Source organism: Misgurnus anguillicaudatus, chromosome 14 (genome assembly GCF_027580225.2).
Source record: "Misgurnus anguillicaudatus chromosome 14, ASM2758022v2, whole genome shotgun sequence".
NCBI classification, from domain to species: domain Eukaryota; kingdom Metazoa; phylum Chordata; class Actinopteri; order Cypriniformes; family Cobitidae; genus Misgurnus; species Misgurnus anguillicaudatus.
In genome coordinates, this window is record NC_073350.2 from 9,823,640 (window position 1) to 9,849,060 (window position 25,421).

The 25,421-nt window shown below is 36.0% G+C and overlaps 2 protein-coding genes across 2 annotated transcripts in view; both read right to left on the reverse strand.

The window, feature by feature from the left end:
• Nucleotides 1-1,207: 1,207 nt before the first annotated feature.
• On the reverse strand, nt 1,208-10,577 carry LOC129427264 (serine/threonine-protein kinase NIM1). The gene is given in 5 exon segments (XM_055183646.2): nt 1,208-4,422; nt 5,173-5,441; nt 5,865-6,120; nt 6,122-6,156; nt 10,319-10,577. Coding segments are annotated over 5 exon segments (1,374 nt in total). The 5' UTR covers nt 10,380-10,577; the 3' UTR covers nt 1,208-3,669.
• A 4,379-nt stretch (nt 10,578-14,956) lies between these two features.
• The window catches only part of LOC141369446 (protein NLRC3-like), a 48,486-nt gene continuing 38,021 nt past the window's right edge, over nt 14,957-25,421 (reverse strand). The window contains exons 6-9 of the mRNA XM_073875841.1: nt 21,307-21,480; nt 20,844-21,017; nt 15,681-15,854; nt 14,957-15,239 (exon numbers count right to left, since the gene is read on the reverse strand). Coding sequence (XP_073731942.1) covers nt 15,122-15,239; nt 15,681-15,854; nt 20,844-21,017; nt 21,307-21,480 — 640 coding nt within the window. The 3' untranslated portion in view covers nt 14,957-15,121. The remainder of the gene's footprint in view (nt 15,240-15,680; nt 15,855-20,843; nt 21,018-21,306; nt 21,481-25,421) is intronic.

Sequence of the window (25,421 nt, forward strand, 5' to 3'; positions counted from 1 at the left end):
AAAAGTTGTGTCAACTAATATTTTTAAGTTAAAGGAACTCAAAAATTTAATACAACAAAATTTAATTTTTTTAAATTATTTTTTAACAGCTAAGGAACATTTTTCTGATAGTTAAAATAGAGTTGTTTTTATATTTTCTTCTGTTACACTGTTAAAAAATACTTTGCTGCCTTAAAATGTTTTGTTGAATCAACTCGGATTTACAAGTCATTTCAACTTACTATTATTTATCTTGACTAGAGATTAGTTTTTATAACTACAGGTGAATTGTTATAACTTATCAAATTAAGTTGACTTTTCTCAATTATATTTTATAAGTTGTGGCAACTCATCTCTGTTGACATGACTTGTGAATCTGAGTTGATTTAACAAAACATTTTAAGGCACACTGTAAAAAAAGTCTGTAAAAATTTCAATGTTATTGCAGCTGGGTTGCCGGTAATTTACCGTTGATTTACATTTATGTTATTTACTGGCAAGAGTCTGCTCAAAGTTAAATAAACTTCAAACATTAACAAGTCCCTATCCCTACAGAACAAAGCCATACAACAAAAGCCTCATGCAAAGCATTCTGGGAACCAGAAATCATCATCAACCGTTTTCTGTTTTTTTGCTTCAGATTTTGTTTCCCAGAATGCTTTGCTTGATGCAGTTTTTTTAGTTTTACTCTGTAAAGACAAAGACTTGTAAATGTTTAATGTTCATTTAACTTTGAACAAAATGTTGCCAGAAAACAACAAACCTAAATCTACGGTAAGTTACCGGCAACTCAGCTGCAATTTCTACGGATTTTTTTTTACAGTGCAGCAAAGTATTTTTTACAGTGTGCATTGTTTAATATTCAGTATATATCAACAGAAATTAGCCAAAATAAAAAAAATCCATGATTTATATAATACTTTACAATATATTTTTACATTATAAATATTAAATATTACATTAATGAGAATTTGGCAGGAAAAATGCTTTTTCATCATGAAAATAATGTGATGTGATATTTGACATCTGCTATGCCACCTTCTGTGTAATCCAATAAAATTGTACGTTTAACAAATTGATCTGATTTTTTAAAAAGAATTTTGATGATTTAAATCAAACGTGTGTAACCCTTAAACAAACTAACGTGGTTGTGAAAGGTAGTGTTTAAACCGATTTCCTCCATCCATGATATCGAGCATGCCAGTGCTTGTTTTTGAGGTTAGGAAACAATAAAATGCAACAGAAGTCTGTGTAATCGCCACCATGAGCTATTTGTAAAGCACTAATTATAAGATTAACAGCTGATCATTGATTACTCCTTCACGTCATACATTCAACGTAAACTTGTAAATAACAAGTAGATTTACAGCTAATTTAAGGGCAATAGATGACAGCTCAATTCATCAAATGAAGCAATGAGATCCAGCAAAGGCCATTTAGAGACACATAGACAAACATTAAATCCATCAAGGTTTTGAAAAGCTGCATATGGTCTCCATTACATAAGGCCAGTACAGCCAGTAACCAAAGTATGTTTATTTAAACATGAAAAACACTTTATAAGACTGCATGAGCTACATGAGACTAAATAAGACATCAAGAATTGGCCACATTTCCACACTCACATTAAAGATAATAAATGACAGCTTATGGATCTACTGCAGTACAAACAGAAACAATCTCCATTATGGTCACACACAGTTTGTTCATGCACTTATGTGATGAAACCAAATATGCTCGGTTGCTTGCTTTGTTCATCCATCTTGACATGCATACATGAGTACAGCAGATGTTTCATATGTAGTTAGTGCTGGAACTCTGATTGGATGAGAGATGTTGCAAGAGTGTTGATGTAGGACAAGAAGATTTTTGTTTCACTTTACCACAGTAAATCCACAGTAAATAGTTAAAGTCTGTGTAAAGTGACATTAAATACATACACTCTTAAAATATATGGGTTATTTTTGACCCAAAATGGGCAAACATTGGACAGAACACACCGTTGGGTTAAAATTGACTCAATGCTGGGTTGTTTTAACCCTACTGCTCGGTTATTATATACCCCGTGGTTGCATAACAACAACCCAACATTGGGTCATTTTTAACCCCACATGGGGTAATTTTTAACCTAGCATGTGTTCTGTCCAACACCCACCCATCATGGGTCAAAAATAACCCAGACATGTGCATGTGTTTGTCACACCACAGAAATTAAGCACCCAGCCAAATGTGAAGAAAAATTGCCAAGTATATAAAAATAAAAAACTTGGGGAAAATAAGCAGTATTCTCTGCTCTTAAATGCTTGGGGCATGTCTGCACCCAGAGACCACGCCCACTCATAGGAAAAACTTTTGTCTGTCTCAACTTTCAACAACCTAAATGGATGCTCGCGATTGTGTTATGCTGCGTTTACACCAGCCGCGGTAGAGGCGTCAAGCGCGAGTGATTTCCAATGTTAAGTCAATGTGAAGACGCGTTGACGCGCGTCAGCAGGTCTCGCTGTGCGAATGAGGCGTTTAGCGCAGCGATTCTAGTTCACGCGAATTGAGCGTCTGGTGCGCTACGCATGAATGGTGCCTGCTGTGGCGGCAGCCCTGCCCGGAGTCACTCATTCAACATGAAGGAACGCTTGATATTGTCCGTGAGCAGTCACCCGGAGCTATACGACACAAGTTCTTATTTCTATAGAGACAGGAATGAAAAGAACCTCTCTTGGAAGAGTGTCAGTGAGGATATTAAGTAACCTGTTAAATTGTAATACACATTTCACTTTTGAGTCAAGTGACTTTTATTGACCCCCGCTTTTTATTTTCCCCCTATAGACCAAATACAAACCGGTAACTCTCTTGATAAATGCACAATCAACATCAGCCATCTTGCAAACAGACAACCGCATAGCACTTGCCCCTCCCACAAGAAGCAGATTTCGCCTCTGACGCGCGTCAAATGCTTGCTTTTTCACGCGTCTACTTCGCTCTACACACGTGAATGCATTCAAACTGTTAAAGCGGCATACTTGGCGCAGTGGACGGGATTTTATCGCCTCAAATGCGGTTGGTGTAAACGGAGCATTAGGCCCAAATAATTCTGAAATGTGGAAAAACTGTTTTAACTCCATAATTCAATACTAGTTCACAGTCTTTGTAACGTGTTATGGCAATACACGTCTGCAAGATGTTTTTGATTTAGAATGTACGTAAAGCAGCTCTTTCTAGACCTTTATAAGATGTTTTAACACACCAGATTGATCCCAGATCTCCAGATCTTTACCAGACATCTTACAGACATACCTGTGCTATCTGGGTTTCGGCTGTTTTGAATGTCATAATAACTCAATAGACCGAATAGCCGTTTCTTAATATTACCATTTCTTGGTCACAAAGTGTAGTTTTAAGATTAGTTTAGTTGAGAAAATATATGTATAATATTAAAATCTGCAGTTGATCAGTAAAGATAACGCCTATTTGAACACTTTTGCTTAGAAAAATTTGACAAGACCCAGACGCACCAGCAAACATCAGTGTTCACATAATGTTCTTTACATTATATACAGTAGGATGATGACCTTAGCTGTGTTTCAGACTGGGTAACATACGTGTAAATTCTGAAACACAGCATCATACTGTGAAAATATAGCCAATGAATAAGCCTAACATGTGCGATACATGACGTTATTTTATATAATTTCTTTATAGGACATTGCAGACTGCAGATGGATAGTGCTTGGCCACAGCATTGTTGGCCCAGTATTTCTTTGTACCGAAATCATCCGGGTTGACTACAGAATATCCCACCGCTTCCACGGATCTCCCCTTCTGTATGCGGTGCAGCAGAATACGGTATGTTCCTGTAATTGGGCTGCGAGCATCTGCACATGCATTATTCTGCAGATGTGTGACGATAATACCGAGCTCATTCAGAGCTGATTTCACTTCCTGTTCCTCCACACAGAGGCTCTTCCCGGGATCAGCCAAGTGATTGGGTGTCGTGCTGAGGGCGGGATACGGTTTGGGATACTCAATGCCCCTGAGCCAGGAGCAGGCCATCAGCTGTGAGGCCGACGTGCGATCCACAGGCACAAGTCTCAGCATGCCTTTAATAGCCAATTGGCAGGGGTCGGGGACGTAGGCCGGGATGGTATACGCCCCCTGCAGGATGCAGCGTTTGAGACGCCCGAGGTTGTCGGCGTAGAAGGGCATGGTGGCAGTCACCATGAAGTAGAGTAGGACGCCCAGCGCCCAGATGTCCACATAACGGCCCACGTAGCTTTTGTCTCTAAACAGTTCGGGTGCAGCGTAGGGCGGAGAGCCGCAAAATGTGCTGAGCGTTTCGGACGGCTCAATGACGGTACTGAAACCAAAGTCGCCCACTTTGATGCAGTAGCACGTGGTATAAAAAATGTTTTCTGCTTTCAAGTCACGATGGATGATGTTGTTTTCATGCTGAAAAATAAAGCGGTATAGATGAAGATCAATTAGGGTGATTTGTATTACAGTGTAACACACATAAATTAAAGGTCCACTATGTAGATTTTAGCGGCATCTAGTGGTGAGATTGTGAATTGTAACAGCTCACCCCACCCTTTCGAAACGCATAGAGAAGCTACAGTAGCCACCACAGGACAAACATGTCATCGACTGGAACGTAGTGACAAAATACGCTATGTAGAGCAGTTTGTCCATGTAGGGCTACTGTAGAAACATGGCGGCACAAAATGAGGACTTCCATGTAAGGGGACCCGCTGTGTATGTAGATAAAACGCATCATTATAAGGTAATAATACAGTTCATTATGTAAAGTCTTAGTTAATATATATATATATATATATATATATATATATATATATATATATATATATATATATATATATATATATATATATATTGCATTTCTGTCAAGAGATCCTCCTAAAAGAAGTTACGCAATGCACCTTTAAATATGTCGCAATCTTTTACATTTCTTTAGTTAAAATGAGCGGTAATCAGTTATTGAGCAATTACATAAACAATGAGTGTTGAAACCGTCTCCTTACCTTGTTTCACAATGGTAAGCTTATATTAATGACTTATAAATTGTAATACATGGGTTTGCTATTGAATACACAGCCCTATATATGAGTAATGCCAATAGTAACAATGTAATCGAAAACATTAGTTATTAAATAAAACTGGAATGAGAACTGCTTTTCTCACCATATACTTGATGGCTGAGATGATCTGAGCAAAGATAAGCTTGCTTTCCAGATCTGGCAGTCGCCCTCTGGTAGTTATGCGAGAGAAGAGGTCTCCTCCGCTCCCATACTCCATAGCGAGGTACAAATGCTTACTGGTCTCAACCACCTCATACAGGCGCACAATGTTCGGATGGGACAGTCTTTCCATACAGACAATCTCTGTAGCGAATAAAGTCTGAGACTTCTTGTCGAGGCGCGTCTTATTTAGGATCTTCACTGCAACACGCTCTGTGTGAGACAGATGGAAAGATATAAGGGATGACAAACTGTACATATAAAGCTTATTAGTATTACACATGGTTAGTGGTGGGGATGTCTGGGCCATCTCTGTTGTTTAGCTATAGGCACTTCAACCCACACACCAAAACTTTGACAGGAACGGTCACACTTTATTTTATGCCATCACTGTTACAGTGTAATTATATATTTAAGTACTAAGTAATAATGATTAACAACATGTACTTACTATAGGGTTGGGTTTAGGATTAGGTTAGTTGCATGTAATTATGCATAATTAATGTGTTATTACTATGGTAATTACATGTAGCATTAATAAATTATTCCAACTTTTCCTTTTTGCAGTGCATAAGTTTTCCAAAGCCTTTTAGCTGAAGCAATGAACAAAATGAATTTGATCCCAGATCGTCTCACCTTTAGTCAGTTCGTGAACAGCTAGTTTGACCTGGGAGAAATTTCCAGTCCCTATCTCTCCTCTGAGCTCATAGAAGGCTACCCTGCGGCCCAGTATGATGTCACTGATGACACGTTCATTATGGGACATATCATAGACGACCCTCTCCAAGGCCGTCTGCTTCGCTCTTTGTTCAGGGGTTAATGCAGGAACTTTTTGTGTTTGAGTTTCAGTTTTGTTGGACTGGAGCGCTGGTACACTTTTTCCTTTCTTTCCCCCCATGCCGTTTTGTCCAAAAAAGTGTTGTGGTACCTTAGGAAAATAGAAGATAAAGATTTTAATTGGAATGACAGCAAGAGGGATTTATTTGTAAATTGCAAAACCAATTTAAGAATTTGCCACCAAATATAATTATTTCTTTCATTCTTTTTGACAAACAAGAGTTTTTTTCTCCGAAATGTTATTCTTATCTAATCAGTAGAGTTGGGTCCGAGTCCACCTTTGTCGAGTATGAGTCAAGACCAAGTCCTTAAACATCAAGTCCGAGTCCAAGTTCGAGTCCAAAAGGGTCCGAGTTGGACTCAAGTCCGAGTTCTTAAAGTCAGAGTCCAAGTTGAGTCTGCCCGAGTCCAGAAAGTAATTAAAAAATTTTTTATTGATACTTTTGTTTGTTGTTACTTCTGATATTATTGTTACTGTTGCTTCTTGTTTGTACGGTGACCTTGAATGGTTTGAAAGGCGCCTTAAATAAAATGCATTATTATTATTATTATTATTATTAAATTGAAAAAAAGATTTTAAAAAATTGTATTGTAAATTGTTACTTTCTATTAATACTTTAACTTTTCAACCCATTAAACCAACGGCAATATATAAATGTAATAAAAATACCTCTATTGCATCTTGTCATTGCCATTGAACATTTTTATTTTATGTCAACTAGTTTCCTATCAAAAATTATTAAAAAAAAAGGGATATAGAGGTATCTTCTTTTTACCAGATGTCTTGCAAATAAATTCTCTATGATTTTCGTAAGCAAAACAAATTATTGCTGACTTTGAGGACATCGTGCTTGCCACGCATTGATGTGTAGGATGTGTGTTTGTCTGCACGTATGATGCGACTGGCTGCTGCCTGCCAGTGTGTTGCAGTAAAAAAACAGGAGGGGGAGACAGTGAGACTTTAATTAATTTCTCATCTCAAGTTTATGCTGGTTTTATTGTTACACATGACGCGGACTCGACTGTACTCGGGATATTCTCCGAGTCCAAAATGTCAAAATTTTTGTCAAGTCCGAGTACAAATTCACCCGAGTGCGTGACAAGTCCGAGTTCATTCAAAATTGGACTCGAGTCCAAGTCAGAGTATCCCAAATCTACTAATCAGAAATTCATACATTCAGGTAAATAAATGTAGTAGGGGAGACCGGGGTTGGTTGTCACAATTTTTACTCATTCATGAATAGCTCATCTTAAAAAAATCTTTCAGCAGTAATTCCTACATGAAATGAAACTTTGGAGTCTTGGCTTTAAATGTGTATACTTTTTACTTTTCGAATGTATTGTAACGGGGTATGGGGGTTGGTTGTCCCTATAGTGATTCAATAGGATTTCAGTGATAAATTGGGATCTGAAAAGATAATGTGTAACTTTTTCGTTTTTTAAGCTAGAAACTGCAAATACGTTTTAATATGAATTCACCCCATATGATAGTTGTTATTAATGCCCCTTATGTTTAAACAATGGGATTAAAGTGGGTGATCAGTTACTTGAATAGGCTTTATGCCCAGCTGCACTATGAACTTCAGCCAGCTCCTTGTTTCCTGTCTGCCATTATTGAAACTGATTAATCCAGGTGTGTCTGATTATTGTTGTTGTGACTACTGAGGTCAGGCACAGCTGGATTAATCAGTTTGTCCAATAATGGCAGACAGGAAACAAGAAGCTGGCTGAAGTTCAGGAAGTAGTGCAGCTGGGCATAAAGCCTATTGTCTACTGTGTTGAGAAATAAAATAAAATAATTTTTTGTGTTAAAACCTCTTTATTTAATGCTTTATTTTATTTTAACAGCAAACAAAAACAAACAAACAAACAGTCTTAAAAGGTCTACATGTCCAATATTCTTATGTGACAACCATCCCCACAAGCTATATGTGACAACCATCCCCAACTGACTTCTTGACAAACATGCTAAGCTAGCTGCCACACGGCTTTAACTTGATCGCTAAAAGATGACTCAAAATAAAGCTACTACTTTTAGTACTACTTTTTAGTGTTTTGTTTTTGAATGACTAATATCCTACAAGATCTCAACACAAAAACAACACCAACATGAAAATTTAATCTGACCCATAAAAATAAAAAATTGTCTCCTAACCTCAATGTTTTGTGTCTGCTCAGCAAAATGTCAGGTGCAAATGAGTAAGCTATTAAAGGCTAACAGATTGATATCAAAATTGTACCACAGTGCCATGTAGTATGTCTAGAATAAGCAGTGTGACAACCAACCCGTGAGACAACCAGCCCCGGTCTCCCATACTAACTGTATAAAACAATAGAATTTGTCTTAACCTTATTTATATACGATTTTAGCACTGCTTTATGTTATTTGATTATTTATAAATTAGAGCCTTTTATACGCTTTCTTTCATCATGGTCCAAAAAATGTATTCTTTCCCTGCCACTGACGAGTTATCTCATCTGCATAAAAAACGTGTTTCTGAAGAATTTTTATGTTAATCTGCAATACCGCGATTATACATTAAGATCGTTATTTACTCATTTTAAACTCTATTTATGTTTTGATAATCGTTCTAAATCTGATCTCTAACAAAAAAATGCATTTAATTTTTAAGCTTTTTGCAAAAAAATATTGTAAAAAAAATACCCACATTTTAAGAGTTTGTAGGCAGAGAAAAAATATGAAGTTTTTTTCCCCATTTTGTTTGTTTGTTTATTGTTTGTTTGAAAGCAGAGGGAATGTTCTTTTATTTTATTTGTATGTTTATTTTTAGAAGAAAATTTTCCTGGAAGGCATTTTGTGAAAATGCTGGCGGGTACATTTTCAAACAATGGCTGGCGGGGAATGAGTTAATTCAACTTTCTGCTCCCTAAATTTAAATTTAGAAATTAAACTGATCCATTTTATTCCTACATCTTGATCAGAATGCTATTATTATATTGGAGTTACTGCAATGAGTGTCAATGTCCGCAGACTGGAACTTTCCTCTCATTGACCTTCCAAACACTTAAGAAACGGTCAACAGCAGCAGCTTAATCTTTTCGTGTAAAGGAGTCATGATGACACTGAAATAGTCTGCTTGTGATAGTCTGGCCATTGAGGTCAGGACAGTAAGATACAAATATTTCATGCCAAACAAAAGCTTTTATTATTAATCATAACAAAACAAAACAAAAAACTGTTGACATCAGCAGCATAGAAATGATATACCCCTTTTAAAAATCGAGGTGCTTAAAGGGTTCTTCACAGTGATGCCATACAATAACCATTTTTGGTTCCTCAAAGAACCATTCAATCCAAAAAAGAAGCATTCATTCTTACCTTTTAATGCTCTAAAGAACCTTTTTACACTACAAAGAACCTTTTTTTGAAACGTAATGATTCTTCAGATGTTAAGGGTTCTTGCCAACAAGTGGTTCTTCTATGGCATTGTGAAACACCTTTATCTTTAAAAGGGAAGAGTTTTGAGTTATATAAAATGCTATTTCTAATGTAAGAGGAAGTACATTTAATCTGGAAGAAAAACTGTGTATAATTGTCCCACACAGCCTTCTATTGTCGTCTAAATGTACAGCGTGTCTTAAATTGAAGGAGAGTCTATAAGCAGGTAGGATTAGAAGCGTCTTTAAGACCTGCATCACAGATTGCAGACTCGTCACACTTCTAAAAATACATTACAACATTAGTAGTACCAAAGCTATTGGTCTTATGTTAATAGGACTAATGACGTTTACACAACAATCTTTGTATCAGTAGTATTAATACAACTTAAAACATTACAAACACATTTTTCTTTCATTTTGTTATTGCTTTACATTAAATGTGATATTATATTTTCTAAGTGTATATTGCTTTTGTTTCTGTACTGTACGACAGTAAAAAAATCCAATGTCTGCAGGCTGCACTGGCATCAAAACTAACATTTTATATTAGAAAAAGATTTCACACTTACAATAAACCTATTACAGATCAAATCATAAGTGATTACTAACTAATGCACATTTGCCGTATTTAAAGACTACACATTCATTTCTCATTTTCTCACAAAATCTCTCTGTTGTTCACAATCTATCCAACATTTTCTGGCAGGTACAGTACAGTACAGAACATTGGTCTAACACTGCAATTAATAATTTTTTTACATGTTCCCTTTCAAAACAATGATCCCTGTATAACCTTGTATTTGATTACCCAATCTGATTAAAGACTATGGATGTAAATGTAAAAGCTTTACCTGGTAGCTGTGGATCTGTCATGCTGGTGTGTGTATGAATGAATGGCAGAGAGAACAGCATGTCACGCTACATTCTTTAAATCCACTCAATCCAATTAGGGTGTAATGATATCTAATAATAAACTCTAACAATAAAGCTGTGAACATGTGAAAACTGACTCAGTAATGGTAGCACATTGTACCATACTACAAAAACTAAACACAATTAAAATTATAATTATACAAGATAACTATACATATTTTATTGTAACTGTAGTTAAAAATTTACAAACACAAGTTTGCTCTAGCAGTGGTTTTATGGATTGGTGTAAACTAATTTTTTTAGTTTTACACAGACACACACACACACACACACACACACACACACACACACACACACACACACACACACACACACACACACACACACACACACACACACACACACACACACACACACATTCTGCTGAAGAATGTTAAATAACAGATTCCAGTTGTCAAAATGTAAAAAAAATGCTTTTACATTTTTCCAGTCCACTTGAAGCTATTTAAAATAATTTTTACAAATAAATGTTAATTTCTTTAATGAAAGAATTATTCATATGTTGGCAAAATTATATTTTTGTTTGTTAAAAAAGTAATTTTAAACCCACAGGAAAAATAAATTTAAATTAATAAAAAAACATTTAGTTAATTTGAAAACAACAATACAGATACACAGTAGGGGTCGTCTTATCCTATCTGCCTTAATTATGGTGTTGCATTGCACGACGTGTACTGTAAATTAAGTTATTAATTATAGGAATTATTTAAATATAATTTACTTAAGCATATAACACTCACTGTTTTATTTGTAACTCATTTGTTTATGCAGGCTTCTCTTTTACATGTCTGTTTTTGCAGGGTTGCGAACTTTGGCTTTGTAGAGTGAGATTCAGGGTTTATTTGTGTGTTTGGGGGGTACATTTCTCATGTATTAATGGGTAATACATACATTTGTCATGTATTGATTGGTAATACATTTCTCATGTATTACCTGTATTTTTATATAATCATGCATTTTCTGTAAAGAAGCTTAATTGAAACAATATTGAAGTTGAGAGAATCGACAAAGTTTATTTGAGAAAATCCAAGACTTTTTTAAGGTTCAAATACAAAATTACTGCATTCATACCTTAAAAATCACTGGTAAAACAAATAGATTTGGCACACACAGTCAAAAACATTATCAATGTGTGTTAAACATTTCTTTTATTGTTCATTTGACATTGAGACAGCTTTAAGGTATAATAATGCAAGGATCTAATATAACTTTACACATCAGATATTTTCCCCCAACAGTTAATCAAACATTCACTTAAGACAAAACAGATTATATCTGCATGAATTCTTGTCAAAACAGATCTTTTAAAACTGTAATTCTGTGTATATTGAGGTAGGGCACTCGTCCACCTGTGTGCACATGCTTTAGATGTGTCTGTCAGCACAAGGAAGATTATTTTCGAGTCTTATCGCTCTTAATAACTCTTAACATCAATCAGCACTGAAAAAATGTTATGTTGACTTTACTTAATTTTATTATGCAAGTGGATGCAAACAATATATGTATCTGAATCCAGATGTATTTTTTTAAGTTGAGTGTACTTATAATTTATAAATTGAGTGTACTTATATTTTATAAGTAATTTCAGATTAATTATATCCATAATTGTAGCTAAACTATTTTGAGTAGAATCGACTAAATTGTTTAATGTTCAGTACACTAAAATTAATTATGTGCAACCAGATCAATGTAAAGGTTTAATTTCTACATACTAAAATTTAAGGCGCTCTAAGCAAATCTGTGTGACGTCACTTTTTGTTGATGTTTGAACTGTTTTCAATAAATGGAGTGTCGCTAACTCCTCCCCATCCCTCTCCCTTCCGTGCTTTCATAAACGCGCCCAACCCCCACCCCCAAATCCTTCTTGTCGTTTATTGGCTGGAACACTTTGTTATGTTTTGTGTTGGTAGGTTTGGCAACTGTGTTGTTATTGCCTTTTGTAGAGCCTGGGCTGTCTACAGAGATCGCGTTTTTTACAGTTTGATCAGCGGTCAGGTTGCAAGCAGATAATGAGGAGATGTTTGCTGTATGTAACAAAAAATGTTTTATGGTCTAAAACACGTGAATTTCCTTAGAGCACCTTTAAGTTTAATACAATAGTATTTTAATCTCTTATTCTATTTCAATAATATTCAGACAAATAAAGCAAACCCAATATTTTCAACTCTTACTTTATTAAGAGATTTTTGCTCTCCCAAACAAGAATGCCAGTAATACACAATCAGCACTCTTCTGAATGATGGTAACCACAAAACTCAAAACAGAAACTCTTCTAAATCTTAAAGATGATTTAACATTAAACACTAACAAGTCTTTCTTTTTTGTTAAAAACACATAAAATAGCATTTATTTCAAATTTACTCTCCACATGCAGTCCCATGCAAGCATGCTGAGAAGTATAAGTCCACTGCCTAGTTAGTTATATTTACTTAAAGGGGACATATTATGATTTTTTTTAAAGATGTAACCCAAATCTTTGGTGTCCCCAGAGGGCGTAATTGAAGTTCTAACTCAAAACACTACACAGATAGTTAATTACAGCATGTTAAAATTGCCACTTTGTAGGCCTGAGCAAAAGTGTGCCATTTTGGGTGTGTCATTTAAAATGCAAATGAGCGGATGAAGTGCTAACACTGATCACAATGATGGTGGTTTGTTGCAATTGGAACTAAGTTACTGGGTTGATCTTTTTCACATTTTCTAGGTTGATAGAACCACTGGGGACCCAATTATAGCACTTAAACATGGAATAAGTCAGATAATATGTCCCCTTTAAATAATTCAAGTTGTTTCAACACAAAAGTATTAAGTTAATATTTTCTCATTTTTTTAAGTTAAATTTACTAAGGCAAATAATCATTTTTTTATAGTGAGGTCTCCAACTTTATCTCTCTTAATAAATCTTCAACAATTAATAATTATTATTTCACCATCAAGCAAGTCCTGCACTTTATTTTCTCATTCCTGAGTGTTTTAAAACCAAAATCTCAGATGCGAAAATGTATGGACAACCAGCTCTTTTAGGACAGTACAGCTAGAAATCGTACAAAAAAATGATTATGTTCAATGACTATTTTGAGCATTGGGATCTCTAGACAAGAGCTTAATGTTCTTATTTTTATGAAAACCTCCGACTCATTTAGACAGCACGGGTCAAATTTACGGTCTAAAGCCGGGGATACACTGCATGATTATTGGCTTTCCCAGATGAAAGATTGCCATCTTGAAACAATCGTCGCAATTTCTGTGATTGTGGCTCTTTATCAGTGGTCCTATGTCGCACAATGAGAGAGGTTCAAAGACAGCCGCTTTCCCGGTATTGCGTCCAAAGATAGGCTACGATAGTTTTCTGAAAGTGTCAGAAATTCAGCATGATTACCGCACAGTGTGTTTGCTGCTATACGACCTGCGTACTGGTATTTGTTTACCACTAGCCCATGCTGGTGATGTTGTGCTAACGTGTGACACAGCCGCCGAAGCTTCCGTGTCATCATCGTACAGTCTACATATACTTGTCGTCACCGAGTTTAAACAATTCATATTGCACAGTGTGATAGGCTAATGATCTTATAGGAGGCAAAAATCAAAATGGAAACTTTAGAGTGGCCTAGTCAAAGTCCTGATCCTCAGTCATATTAAGATGCTCTGGCATTGCCTTAAAGCAACACCAAAGAGTTTTTTTTACCTTAAAATAACGCTTTCAAAACAGTTTCAGTCATTCATCCACTCTAAACAGGGTGAACAGCACTTTCACATTCGCTTGCAGCCCTCTATCGGCCAAAACCGCACTAAAGAAGTTTCCAACCGTCGGGTAGCGGTCCTGTAGTTTGAGTGAATACTACAAAAACTTGCTTTACGGCAGACCTACAATCCAATCAGAGCCAGCTATGCCTCAGTATTTATGACAGTGGGTAATGGACAATTACGCTTCTAACCTGTAGGGGGAGCAAAGAGCCAAAACTCTTTGGTGTTGCTTTAAAAAGGCGGCTCATGTTCGAAAACCCTCCAATGTGGCTGAATTACAACAATTCTGCAAAGATGAGTGAACCAAAATTCCTCCACAGAGCTGTAACAGACTCATTGCCAGTTATCGCAAACGCTTGATTGCAGTTGTTGCTGCTAAGGGAGGCCCAACCAGTTATTAGGTTTAGGGCTCAAGCACTTTTTTCACTCGGGGCCATGTGGGTTTGAATTTTGTTTTCCCTTCATAATAAAAACCATTTAGAAACTGCATGCCATGTTTACTTGTGTTATCTTTGATTAATATAAAAAAAGTTCATGATCTGAAACATTAAAGTGTGACAAACCCCTTTTTTACCTTTATACCTAAAGAAGACATATTTTTATGCACATATTTCTTGAAATTGATTGAAAAATAAATATGGATGGACATATATATATATATATATATATATATATATATATATATATATATATATATATATATATATATATATATATATATATATATATATATATATATACTCATTTATTTTATTTGTCAAAAATCTAATTTTCAATCAAACTAGCAGTTGGTTTGATTTGATTTATGCCTGCATAACAAAAAATACAGCTCAGTAACACAATAAAACAAAATAAAAACAAGATTTATACATATATAACTGTTTAACTGTAACTGCAGTAAAAGTAAAAAAAAATTTACGAACCTAAATAAAGATTTTTGATACTGCAGTAATGGTCTATATAGGATCAACTTTAGGTTAACAATATTTCATATTATTTCCAGAGAGGTCCAGAACTGTCTGTTGTGATGGGTTTGATCTCTGAGCTGAATCCAGAGCAGCACAACCTTCAGCTGTGATACCACAATAACTCAAACTGTGGAGAAAAACAACACACACTTTAGTTCAGACACTCACATCAGATTAACTGAAAAGCTTAATTGATATCTTACTTCAGCATCCAGGACCAGAATTGTGTTTTATGATTCACAATAATTATGATTGTCTGACAGTACTGTATGTTATCCTGATCATTAAATGCTATAGTTTTACATTTATGCATTTAGCAGATGCTTTTATTCAAAAGTGACATGCAGTGTATTCAAGCTACACATTTTTTATTAGTATGTGTTCACTGGGAATCAAACCCACAACTGCTATCGCAACTGAGCTACAGGATCAATATTAACAAAATAAATATGACATTTGTTAGGATATTTATTATTTAAACAAAAATGAATATTGAGTGATGCAGGAAATTTGAAGCACAGATAAAAACAAAGTTTAAAAGGAAACAGGGACACTGAAACAATCATACTCCATTTTTTTCAGTATACAGTCAGGATTCTTCAGTATATCAGAGATCAGCTTCACTCCTGAATCTCCAAGATTATTCAATGACAGATTCAGTTCTGTCAGGTTTGATGGGTTTGATCTCAGAGCTGAAGTCAGAGCAGCACAACCTTCAGATGTAATATCACAGAACTTCAAGCTGTAAAAAACAGCAACACACTATCAGTTCACACTAATGATGTTGTTTAGGGTTTCCAAATCATATGATCTCATTGGCACAAACATTACAAATTTTAGACACCTGCTAGATAAAAGTGTCAGATCGGTGAAATTTAGTGAAGCAATTTTAAAAGCGGCTAGAAAAATATTCTTGTGTTTTTAGCTTCATCTCAATGGCTCTTCTGATTGGCCTTAATGGAGACTGCCAAATTACTTTAATTTTCGTCAGGTTGTGACCAGTCATTTGGAGCATCCTTAAAGTAATAGTTCAGCTAAAATACAAATTGTATCAGAAATCACATAACCCTATGTCATTCCAAACCCGCAAGTCCTTTGATCATCTTTGGAACTCATTTTTAGATATTTTTGATCAAAACATGTGACAAGAATTAAAGACATCGCCAAAAATGTTCATGTGTCATTAGTGGTGCAAACAGAGTATTATGATGCGACCGGAAACAAAACTATTGACTTTATTTAACAATTTGTTCTCTTCTTTGGTCTGTTGAGTGCACATTCACGAACAGACTACGGCTGCATCCGAAATCTCTAAAATTCCTACATTTGCAGGCAGCATTTCAAGGCAGGAATGCATCAAGGCACGTCTGTATTCAATGTTTGGTTTACTTTTTGACTTCTGAGATAACTTTATCGTCTTGTCCCACAATTTTAGTGTGTGTGTGGGGGGGGGGGGGGGCTGTGTGTGTGCTGAGTATATGATTGGAAAAAAATTAAAATGGCAGCCAAGAAAGCATCTGGATTACAAATTGACTATAAATAATGTTATATTTTCACTTTTTACAGTTTGATTGCATTTCTAGCAAGAAATTAGTATTGCAGTTTTCAAATAAGGAATAAACCCTTACACCTGTGGAGCTTTGTACTGTGAAAAGGTAAAGTTTACTTTTTTTACTGTTTAGCCCTATTCGGACGAGATTAGTTTTATGGGGGTAGATGGCGTAATGTAATTTTACTACATGACGTCTGTAAAACTGATGGTCAATTCGGACGGCATTAGAAATCTAGGTAAAACTTTCAGAAGTCACCCTTCTCGTCGTCACGTGCACATTACCTTGCTTCATGATATCACATGTGCAAACAACATGACACAAACGAGAAACACTCGAAACACTGTTTAATTTCAGTTTGGGAAGAACATTTCAGAAATAGTGCCCTGCCTCTGAGAAGTGATTTTGACTTTTTTTAAGTCTGTGTCGTGGTATTCAGGACGTGTCGTGGTATTGCTGTTTTTCTGCCTAGGACTTAAGTAAATGCTTCTTTAAGCGCTTTTATATTTGAAAAATCCGCAAAATAGCAGGAAATTACAAAATTTACGTGTAAATTTACAGCTGGTCTATTCGCGCTGGATTAGTATTACCAGTGGCGCCCCCATAAGAGTCACTGGCCCCCCCAAACAGAATTAGATTTTTATTTTTTAATAGATGAGATTTTTATATTTAAATAATAGTAGTTATATGTATTCATTAAAAAGTACATTAAAAGCACTATGTAAAAAATTAAATACATTTGGATAATGTGTTAAATAGAATACGATCTTAACCCCTCCCCTCTCCTTTACCTGCGAAGCCGTGATTGCGTGCAGCCGCACTACCATCCATGTGACGTGCACGTGACGTCCTGTTCGCTCCTGTTCAGCATTGCATGCATTAAAGAAGTAGAAAGTTGGAGACGAAACTCATAAACTAGTAAGTAAAACTCAGTTAATTATAGGTTATATAAAGCATATTGTTTCAAGCTTAGATAATCACTGTCAGGGTTTAAATTAGGCTGGGTCCGTCCGGGGGTAAGCCCCGGCACCAGAGACGTCATGCCCATTCAAACTGACCCTCAGTTTTTTTGAGCCAATTGAATTTTGCATGCAACCTAAAAATCAAAGATGCATCCATTAATCTGTTACTTGTCTTTTAATCTTTTTAATATGCGCAATATTATCAATTCTGTGCTGCATCCTTGTCACTTTTCGGAGATTTTCGCAGTTTTGATCGTGTTACTTTATTCTGGCTTCATCAGCTATTCTGGCTATTCTGGCTCACGAGCTTTGCTGTTGCTGCTGCAGATCTGATTTGTGCCCCCTCTGTTTCATTTTTGTATTCATGATTACAAATAAAATGTTCAACCTTTTGAGTTAAATAATAATTTAAACTTATCCCCATATGGGATTTTAGAATATTCAGTGACGTGACATTATTGCCAGATTCAAACCTCTTTCACGTTGGTTGACGCTGAGCCAGAAGGACGAGCTCAGCGCTGTCATATATCAATGCAGTGTTTTCAACCTCATAATGTTTATTTTAGATTTCAGACATTTAAATACACATAAGCACTGGTAAAACAATAACCGACATTTAGTTTGTAAAATACACACTGATGTCTATAGAAGCAGCAATAAAAATCTATTTAAATAAGATAATAATTTGCAAATAATAAATAAATATTATTTTCAAATAATAATAATTTGCCGACGTGTGTTATTCATATCAGACAAACACAGTGGAAGTAACTATAAAGTTTACTCTATTGTTATAAAGGTTATAATGATACCTGTTTGAAAGATGAGGATGCGCAGATTGTGCACCTGTCAATCAGCTATTATAACAGAGCGAGGCCAGAGACGAACGTGCTCTTAAACAGGAATTAATATATGGAATAATTTGTGCATCTTTGAATAACTGTAAGAATACATTTCCTTTAAATATCATTTTTGTCATATAAAGTTTTAAGAGATAGCCTAATAATTTTTTATCCACTTTTATTGCTTATTTAAACTTGCGGTTAAAAGCGTTTTTGGCGCATTTAGACTACCTCAGAGTTTATTTGAGTAATATTGCTGTTATTCCGTTAATAATAATACAATTTACATGTCAATCCTGCTTCCTTGTCTGTTTATTCATTCATTACGCTGTTATGTTAAGTTATATGGATATTTATTGCCATATGAGACGTCCATTGCCGTTATAAATACTCTCGTATAATATTCAAATCATATGCAGAATAATGTGTGCATCTTTTAATAACTGTAAGAATACAGTTCATTTGAAAATATTTTTTGTCAAAGTTTTGAGAAATAATGTAGTTAGGAGATTTATTGCAGACGGTTATTGGCGTTGAAGAACGCGCACACAGGATCGTTTGACATTGTAGAGATTTGTGTGTGTGTGTGTGTGTGTGTGTGTGTGTACCTGGTAATTATCACGTTGTGGGGACCAATTGTCCCCACAAAGATAGGAATACCAGTGTTTTTGTGACCTTGTTGGGACATTTTGATGTCCCCATGAGGAAACAAGCTTATAAATCAAACAAGATGATGTTTATTGAAAATCTTAGGTACAAGAAAGGTTTCTGTGATGGTTGGGGTTAGGGAATGGGGTAGGTAAGGGGAATAGATTATACAGTTTGTACAGTATAAAATGCATTACGGCTATGGAATGTCCCCACAAAACATGGAAACCAGAATGCGCGTGTGTGTGTGAGAGAGAGAGAGAGACAGACAGACAGACAGAGAGAAAGATAGATAGATAGATAGAGAGAGAGAGAGAGAGAGAGAGAGAGAGAGAGAGAGAGAGAGAGAGAGAGAGAGAGAGAGAGAGAGAGAGAGAGAGAGAGCGAGAGAGAGGTAATATCGGTGCCCACGTCGAGAAAACTTAATAAGACTAGAAACGTGTTAAGGACTAAAGTATGTCACTCATTTATTTACAGTATGTTAACTGGATAACACTGGATATAACTCATTGTATAGTTTAATAAAATAATGTATTTTAATTACACAAATCAAACGTTGATCGATCGATACTCATCTTTGATAGATTAATATTATTCCACCATCTGATCTTTAAATTATTTGCAGTTTTTATTTGTCTAAATCATATACTAGTAATAAATAAGAATAACTATACTCCAAGTAGCATTAAAAGCAAAGGGAAAACTGTTGACCATTAGATTCAGGCATAATACATTTTTAAATTGTGCCACCCTAAGATTTCTACTGGCCCCTTTGTGCCCCCCCATGAAAACAATCCTGGGGCGCAACTGAGTATTACCTGAAGTAATTTCTCCGGACCTTTTTACAGAAGGTAAAAGTCAACATAATCTTTATTGACATTTACTGTTGTTTATTATATTTAATAAAAATGTGAATGTTGAAAAAAATAAATGTAGGGAATGAAGTTGTTCACTCAGGTTTCGGTCACCACTAGAAAATGGCGGATGCCAAATATAGTGCACTATATAGGAGATAGGGAGCGGTTTTTGACACACCCATAGTCTGCTTGTGAATGTGCACTCAAATGACCAAGGAGGAAAAACAAATTGTTCAATGAAGTCATTAGTTTTGTTTTCTTTGCGCAAAATAATGTTTTCTTTGCTTGATAATATTCTTATTGAACCACTGATGGCACACACGCCATAAAATATCTAAAAATGCCTCCTTTGTGCTCCAAAGACTCACGGGTTTGGAACTATCCCTTTAAAGTAACAGTTCCCCCGTGCAACGAGATCTCATGAGATTAAAACATTACAATATTTTTGTGGAGGTGAAATGCTGTCTCGTGATATCAGCATAACATTGAGTTTGAGGCAAAACCTTGCAGTGCATGCATTATATTTTGAATCTAACTGCATGTGTTTTTTTTGTTTGGGTTTCCAATAATGTTAGTTTGGGAACTCATATAAAGTCACCAGATTACTTAGTTTACATGATTTAAGGTCTGTATGTTCTTGCTCAACGACATGTAAGTAATAGAACAAAAAATCAAAAGATGAAAATATGGTGGCACGTAAATAACAAAAAATGTAATTGGTTCTTGCGTGCTTCGTGACAAGTCCTGGACTGAACACATCTGTCAGTGGTACAGAGGTCAACACTGCTTGCAGCTTCAATTTAATTATGTATTTTCGTTTCTGTGATATTCATTAGTCATTAGTGTAGGAATGTTTTATTATTAAATCTTACTCAAGTGTCTTTAGTTTACAGTCAGGATTCTTCAGTCTAGCAGAGAGTCGCTTTAATCCTGAATCTCCAAGATTATTATAAGACAGATTCAGATGTCTCAGATATGATGGGTTTGGTATCAGAGCTAAACTAAGAGCTTCACAACCTTCATCTGTGATATAACAATGCTCCAACCTGCAGAGGACACAGACACACAGTTTGTTTACACCACAGATCAAATCTACAGCGAGTTAAATTTGTTTCTCTTCCTGTCACCATTTAGTGTTCATGTACATTTTCTTTTTATCTTCATTTATGTGTGTTTGAGAAGTAAGATTTAAAAGTAAATGAACTTGAAACAGTTGAAACAGTTTATATTTATATTCTTATACAGTCATAAAATCAGATTCCTCTCATCAAACATCATTCTACCTTATATTTTTAATAATAAGTCATTTGTAATGTTTTACCATAACAATCTTACTTCAGTTTCTCTATTTTAAAGTGAGGTCTCTCCAGTCCAACAGAGATCAACTTCACTCCTGAATCCCCAAGATTATTCCAGGACAGATTAAGTTCTGTCAGGTGTGATGGGTTTGATTTTAGAGCTTTTGTGAGATCAGCACAACCTTCATATGTGACACCACAATAAATCAACCTGTAGACAACAGAGACACACAGTTTGTTTACACACAGACTTCTTCGCCCTGCAGTCTGACTCTGAACTAAAGCAGACATGAAGATCATATCATGATCAGTGTTATACAAATGCCATGAGAAGTTAGAGTTTGAGGTCCATTTTCAGTATTTCACTTTTCAGGCACTTACTTTTAAGTTCACAAAAAGTGAACACAAAATCACAACCGAAAAAAAAAACATCTGACATTACATCAACAGTGTCTGTTTGACTTTCTCACAATAAAAAAATTGCAATAAGCTGTTTGATAAACATTACACTTTTTCTTTCTCATTGAGCTCGTTTACATGCACACCAATAATGCGATTATACTTTACCTCATGTAAACGCAATAATTCGATAAAAATAATGCGATTAAGCTCATAATCGCAGTAAGTATAATCGCATTAAAAGAGGTGGCGTATACCGTTTATAATCGCAGTATGCGTCCATGTAAACGTTTTAATCGCATTTATACCGCACTAACTGAAGTGCGCGTGTTTTAGTCACGCACCTTAAGCACAAATTAGTTTTAAACTTGACATTAGGAAGTTTTAAATGAACTCTGCCAACACGACTCGCTGTCAGCAGTCTGTCTTCATTCAGAAATATCAGTGTATTAAACCATTAAGGGACATTATAACAATAATTATAACAATAAATTTATTAGTGACCACATCATAATGATAACTTCATGCTAATTCGCCCCACGAGCGCGGCATTACCTAATATTGGATATTTCTTGTAATAAAAACTTTTTTGCAATTGTTTACATGTCACTGAATACTGCATCAGCTCTGGATACCTGAGGTAATTTTGTGTTACATACCTCAGCAATGAATGAGCTTTACTGCATTTAAGTGCTCGTGCACTTCAAGTTAAAATAGATTTGATTGGCTGTCAATGGTTTATCGTTCATCATGTGCCAAAATCGCTATCGTTATAGTTGTTGTGTGAACTCTGCTATTATCTTTAATATAAAACGATTTTTAAAACTATATTTTTATATCGTTTTAATGTGAACGCCCTTTACAGGCTGTCATATTTATATCTTCATCACGGCACCGGATAATGAAATACATCCATAACAACGTGTTTGCCATTTAACGTAAGTAAATTAAAACAGTGGACCATATATGTGAGTTTCATCATTTGTGCTCTGCATTGGGCTGTGTGTGAATAATCCGAAAATAAAAACTGCATGTAAACCGGAGTGAAGAGGTTAGCTCCAGTCATGTAAACATCTTACTGCGATTAAGTCCTTACTCGCATTATTGGAAATAATCGCATTATTGAAGTGCATGTAAACGAGCTAATTGTTGGGGATATTTTTATATTTAGGCTGTGTCTGAAAAAGCCCCTATACCCTCATTCACAATTCCCTGCATTAGTCCAGTAATATAGTTCACTCAAAGAAGCGAACAAGTGAGTGAATTCAGACACTTGAGCTCCCTGGAAGCGCTGTGGGCGCCATCTTCCGACAAAATGCCAGAAAACATTCAGCGCGAGTCTCTGTGGATGAGCAGCAGCAGCTAACTTTGCAGCATTGTGGGGTTGAATGAGTGCACTATGATTTCGGACAACACTAGAAATGGATTACACTCTAAAAAATGGTGCTATATAGCACCAAGATTGGTTCTTTGCTCGTGGTCATGGAATAACCGTTTTGGTGCCATATAGCACCGGTGAAGCACCAGTGTAGAACCATATAGTGCTATGTAGAACCATATGTGGTGCTATAGTGGTGCTATATGGCCCTCATATGGTTTTACACAGATGCTTCACCGGTGGTATATGACACTAAAGACGGTTCTTCTATGATTACGAGCGAAGAGCCACTTTTGGTGCTATATAGCACCGTTTGTTTTTAGAGTGTAGAGTTCAAAAGGGGTCGGGTCAGCACGACAAAGATGACAGGACCCACGGGTTCGGGTCAAAAATATAAGCAAATGACTCTGTTCATACCTCGGGCTTAATCTTTTCCGGTCAGTGAAAATTTGTTATTATTCGCTGCTGTTCAGCGTAAAGAAAGTCTGTCTACTGCGTGCAACGTGCATCACACAGAGGGGCGGGGGCAGACCTAATGCCGCTGCGTGCACGCCTGTTGCCTGGAGAAGAAAATAGAGTTGGAGAAAAGTTAACTTGCCGCAGCTGAGTTCGCAGAGAGTGACAGAATAAAAGGAACGACGATGATCAATATTGGGACAGCGTTTGCTCGCTTGCGTGAACTAAAGGAGGAGGAGGGGTTCCTGACAGATGCTGACTTGGCCGTCATGCTTTTGGACTAGTAAGTAATGTTATATTTCTTGCATGTTGCACGGCGCCCGAACACCATTTTTTAACGTAGATTTTACTGGAGGCTACTTGGAGAGTTTAGAGAGACTTGTATCACGTGACACTGTGAAGCTGTGGTATCGTCATGATCCTAGGACACGGGTGATCCGGGTTCGATTCCCATTTAACACTATATTTATTTTTTTATATAAACTCTAACCACGTGACCACCGTTACAACTGGCTTGTAAACGTGAGCTACGCGACCTTTTGAAACCCATGAAATTATATTAATTTGACACATGACATGCTGAAAGCCACACTTTGTGACCTAAAGAGTTGTCTTCTTTTCCTTTGCGACAGTGCTGCCGCACTTGTGGCCTCTAGGGGCACTAGACGTGAAAAATACATTTCTACCACCCTCTAGTGGCCAAAAAGTTCCACAGTGTGCCTTTAAAGTTTATTGTTTCAGTTGTTTGTATTGTTAAAAGGCGTGAACATTAAAGGTTGATTTGAATTCCCGTCTGCTGGTCATGATAATACGTGTGTGAGAACAAAAAAAAGGTGGGGGCAGTCGGGCCGGGCAGAAAATTCATGTTCATGTGTAGGGTTACATCTGGTCCGGGCTTTCAAAGCCACGGGCCGGATCGGGTTTTGCTTTCCAGGCCCGTTGAGAACTCTAAAATGGATGTTTCCTCAGATAATGCTATTTAAGGGTATAGACAGCTAGTTCGGACATGCCCAAAGTTGTTATTTTTTTCATTAGGCTTTAGTCGAAGGAGGATCAAAGAAAAGAGTTTCATGTAATCTTACTCAAGTGTCTTCAGTTTACAGTCAGGATCCTTCAGAACAGAAGAGATTAGCTTTACTCCTGAATCTTTTATATTATTATAAGACAGATCCAGATGTCTCAGATATGATGGGTTTGATATCAGAGCTGAAGTCAGAGCAACACAACCCTCAAGTGTAAAATAACAATGATCCAACCTGTAAGGAATAGAGACACACAGCCTGTTAAACACAGCTAATAAAAATGTTTATATTCCTTTGATGATTTAGTGTTTATGTACATTTTCATTTATGTGTGTTTGTTTATTAGACAGTTTACAATGACATAAAAAGAACCAACAATTTGATTAATTTTTCTTAAGTACTATTTGCACAGAATTATTATTATCTGGACACCTAGTGTGATTTAGAAATTACCCCCCTACATCTGAGCAGAGGCGGCCTTACCTATGTTTCAACCTTTTCACTTGAAACGGACCCCACCCTCCAAGCGAGGACCCAGCTCCGGCGCAAGAACGCTTGAATGGGCGGCTATGATTTCTGAACGGGAGAGCTCACAGTGTCAGTGCTAGAGGGCGTTAAGCAATCACATATCTTTCATTTTAAATCAATTAATTTCCGCTCTTTATTTTCTCTCGGACGTTCATGCGCTTTAGCCTCAATAGAAATCGGATTATTAATATGAAATGAATGTATTTTATTTAGTCATAAACTGTAGAACTGCATTAATATTTATTGTAGGGCATTTAAATTATGTTTTTTAAAAGTCAATTCTTTCATTTTTATACATAAATGTAGAATCACCAGCATCACATTGCTTCATAAAAACTCACAGAAAACATGCACATGTAGATAATTCTA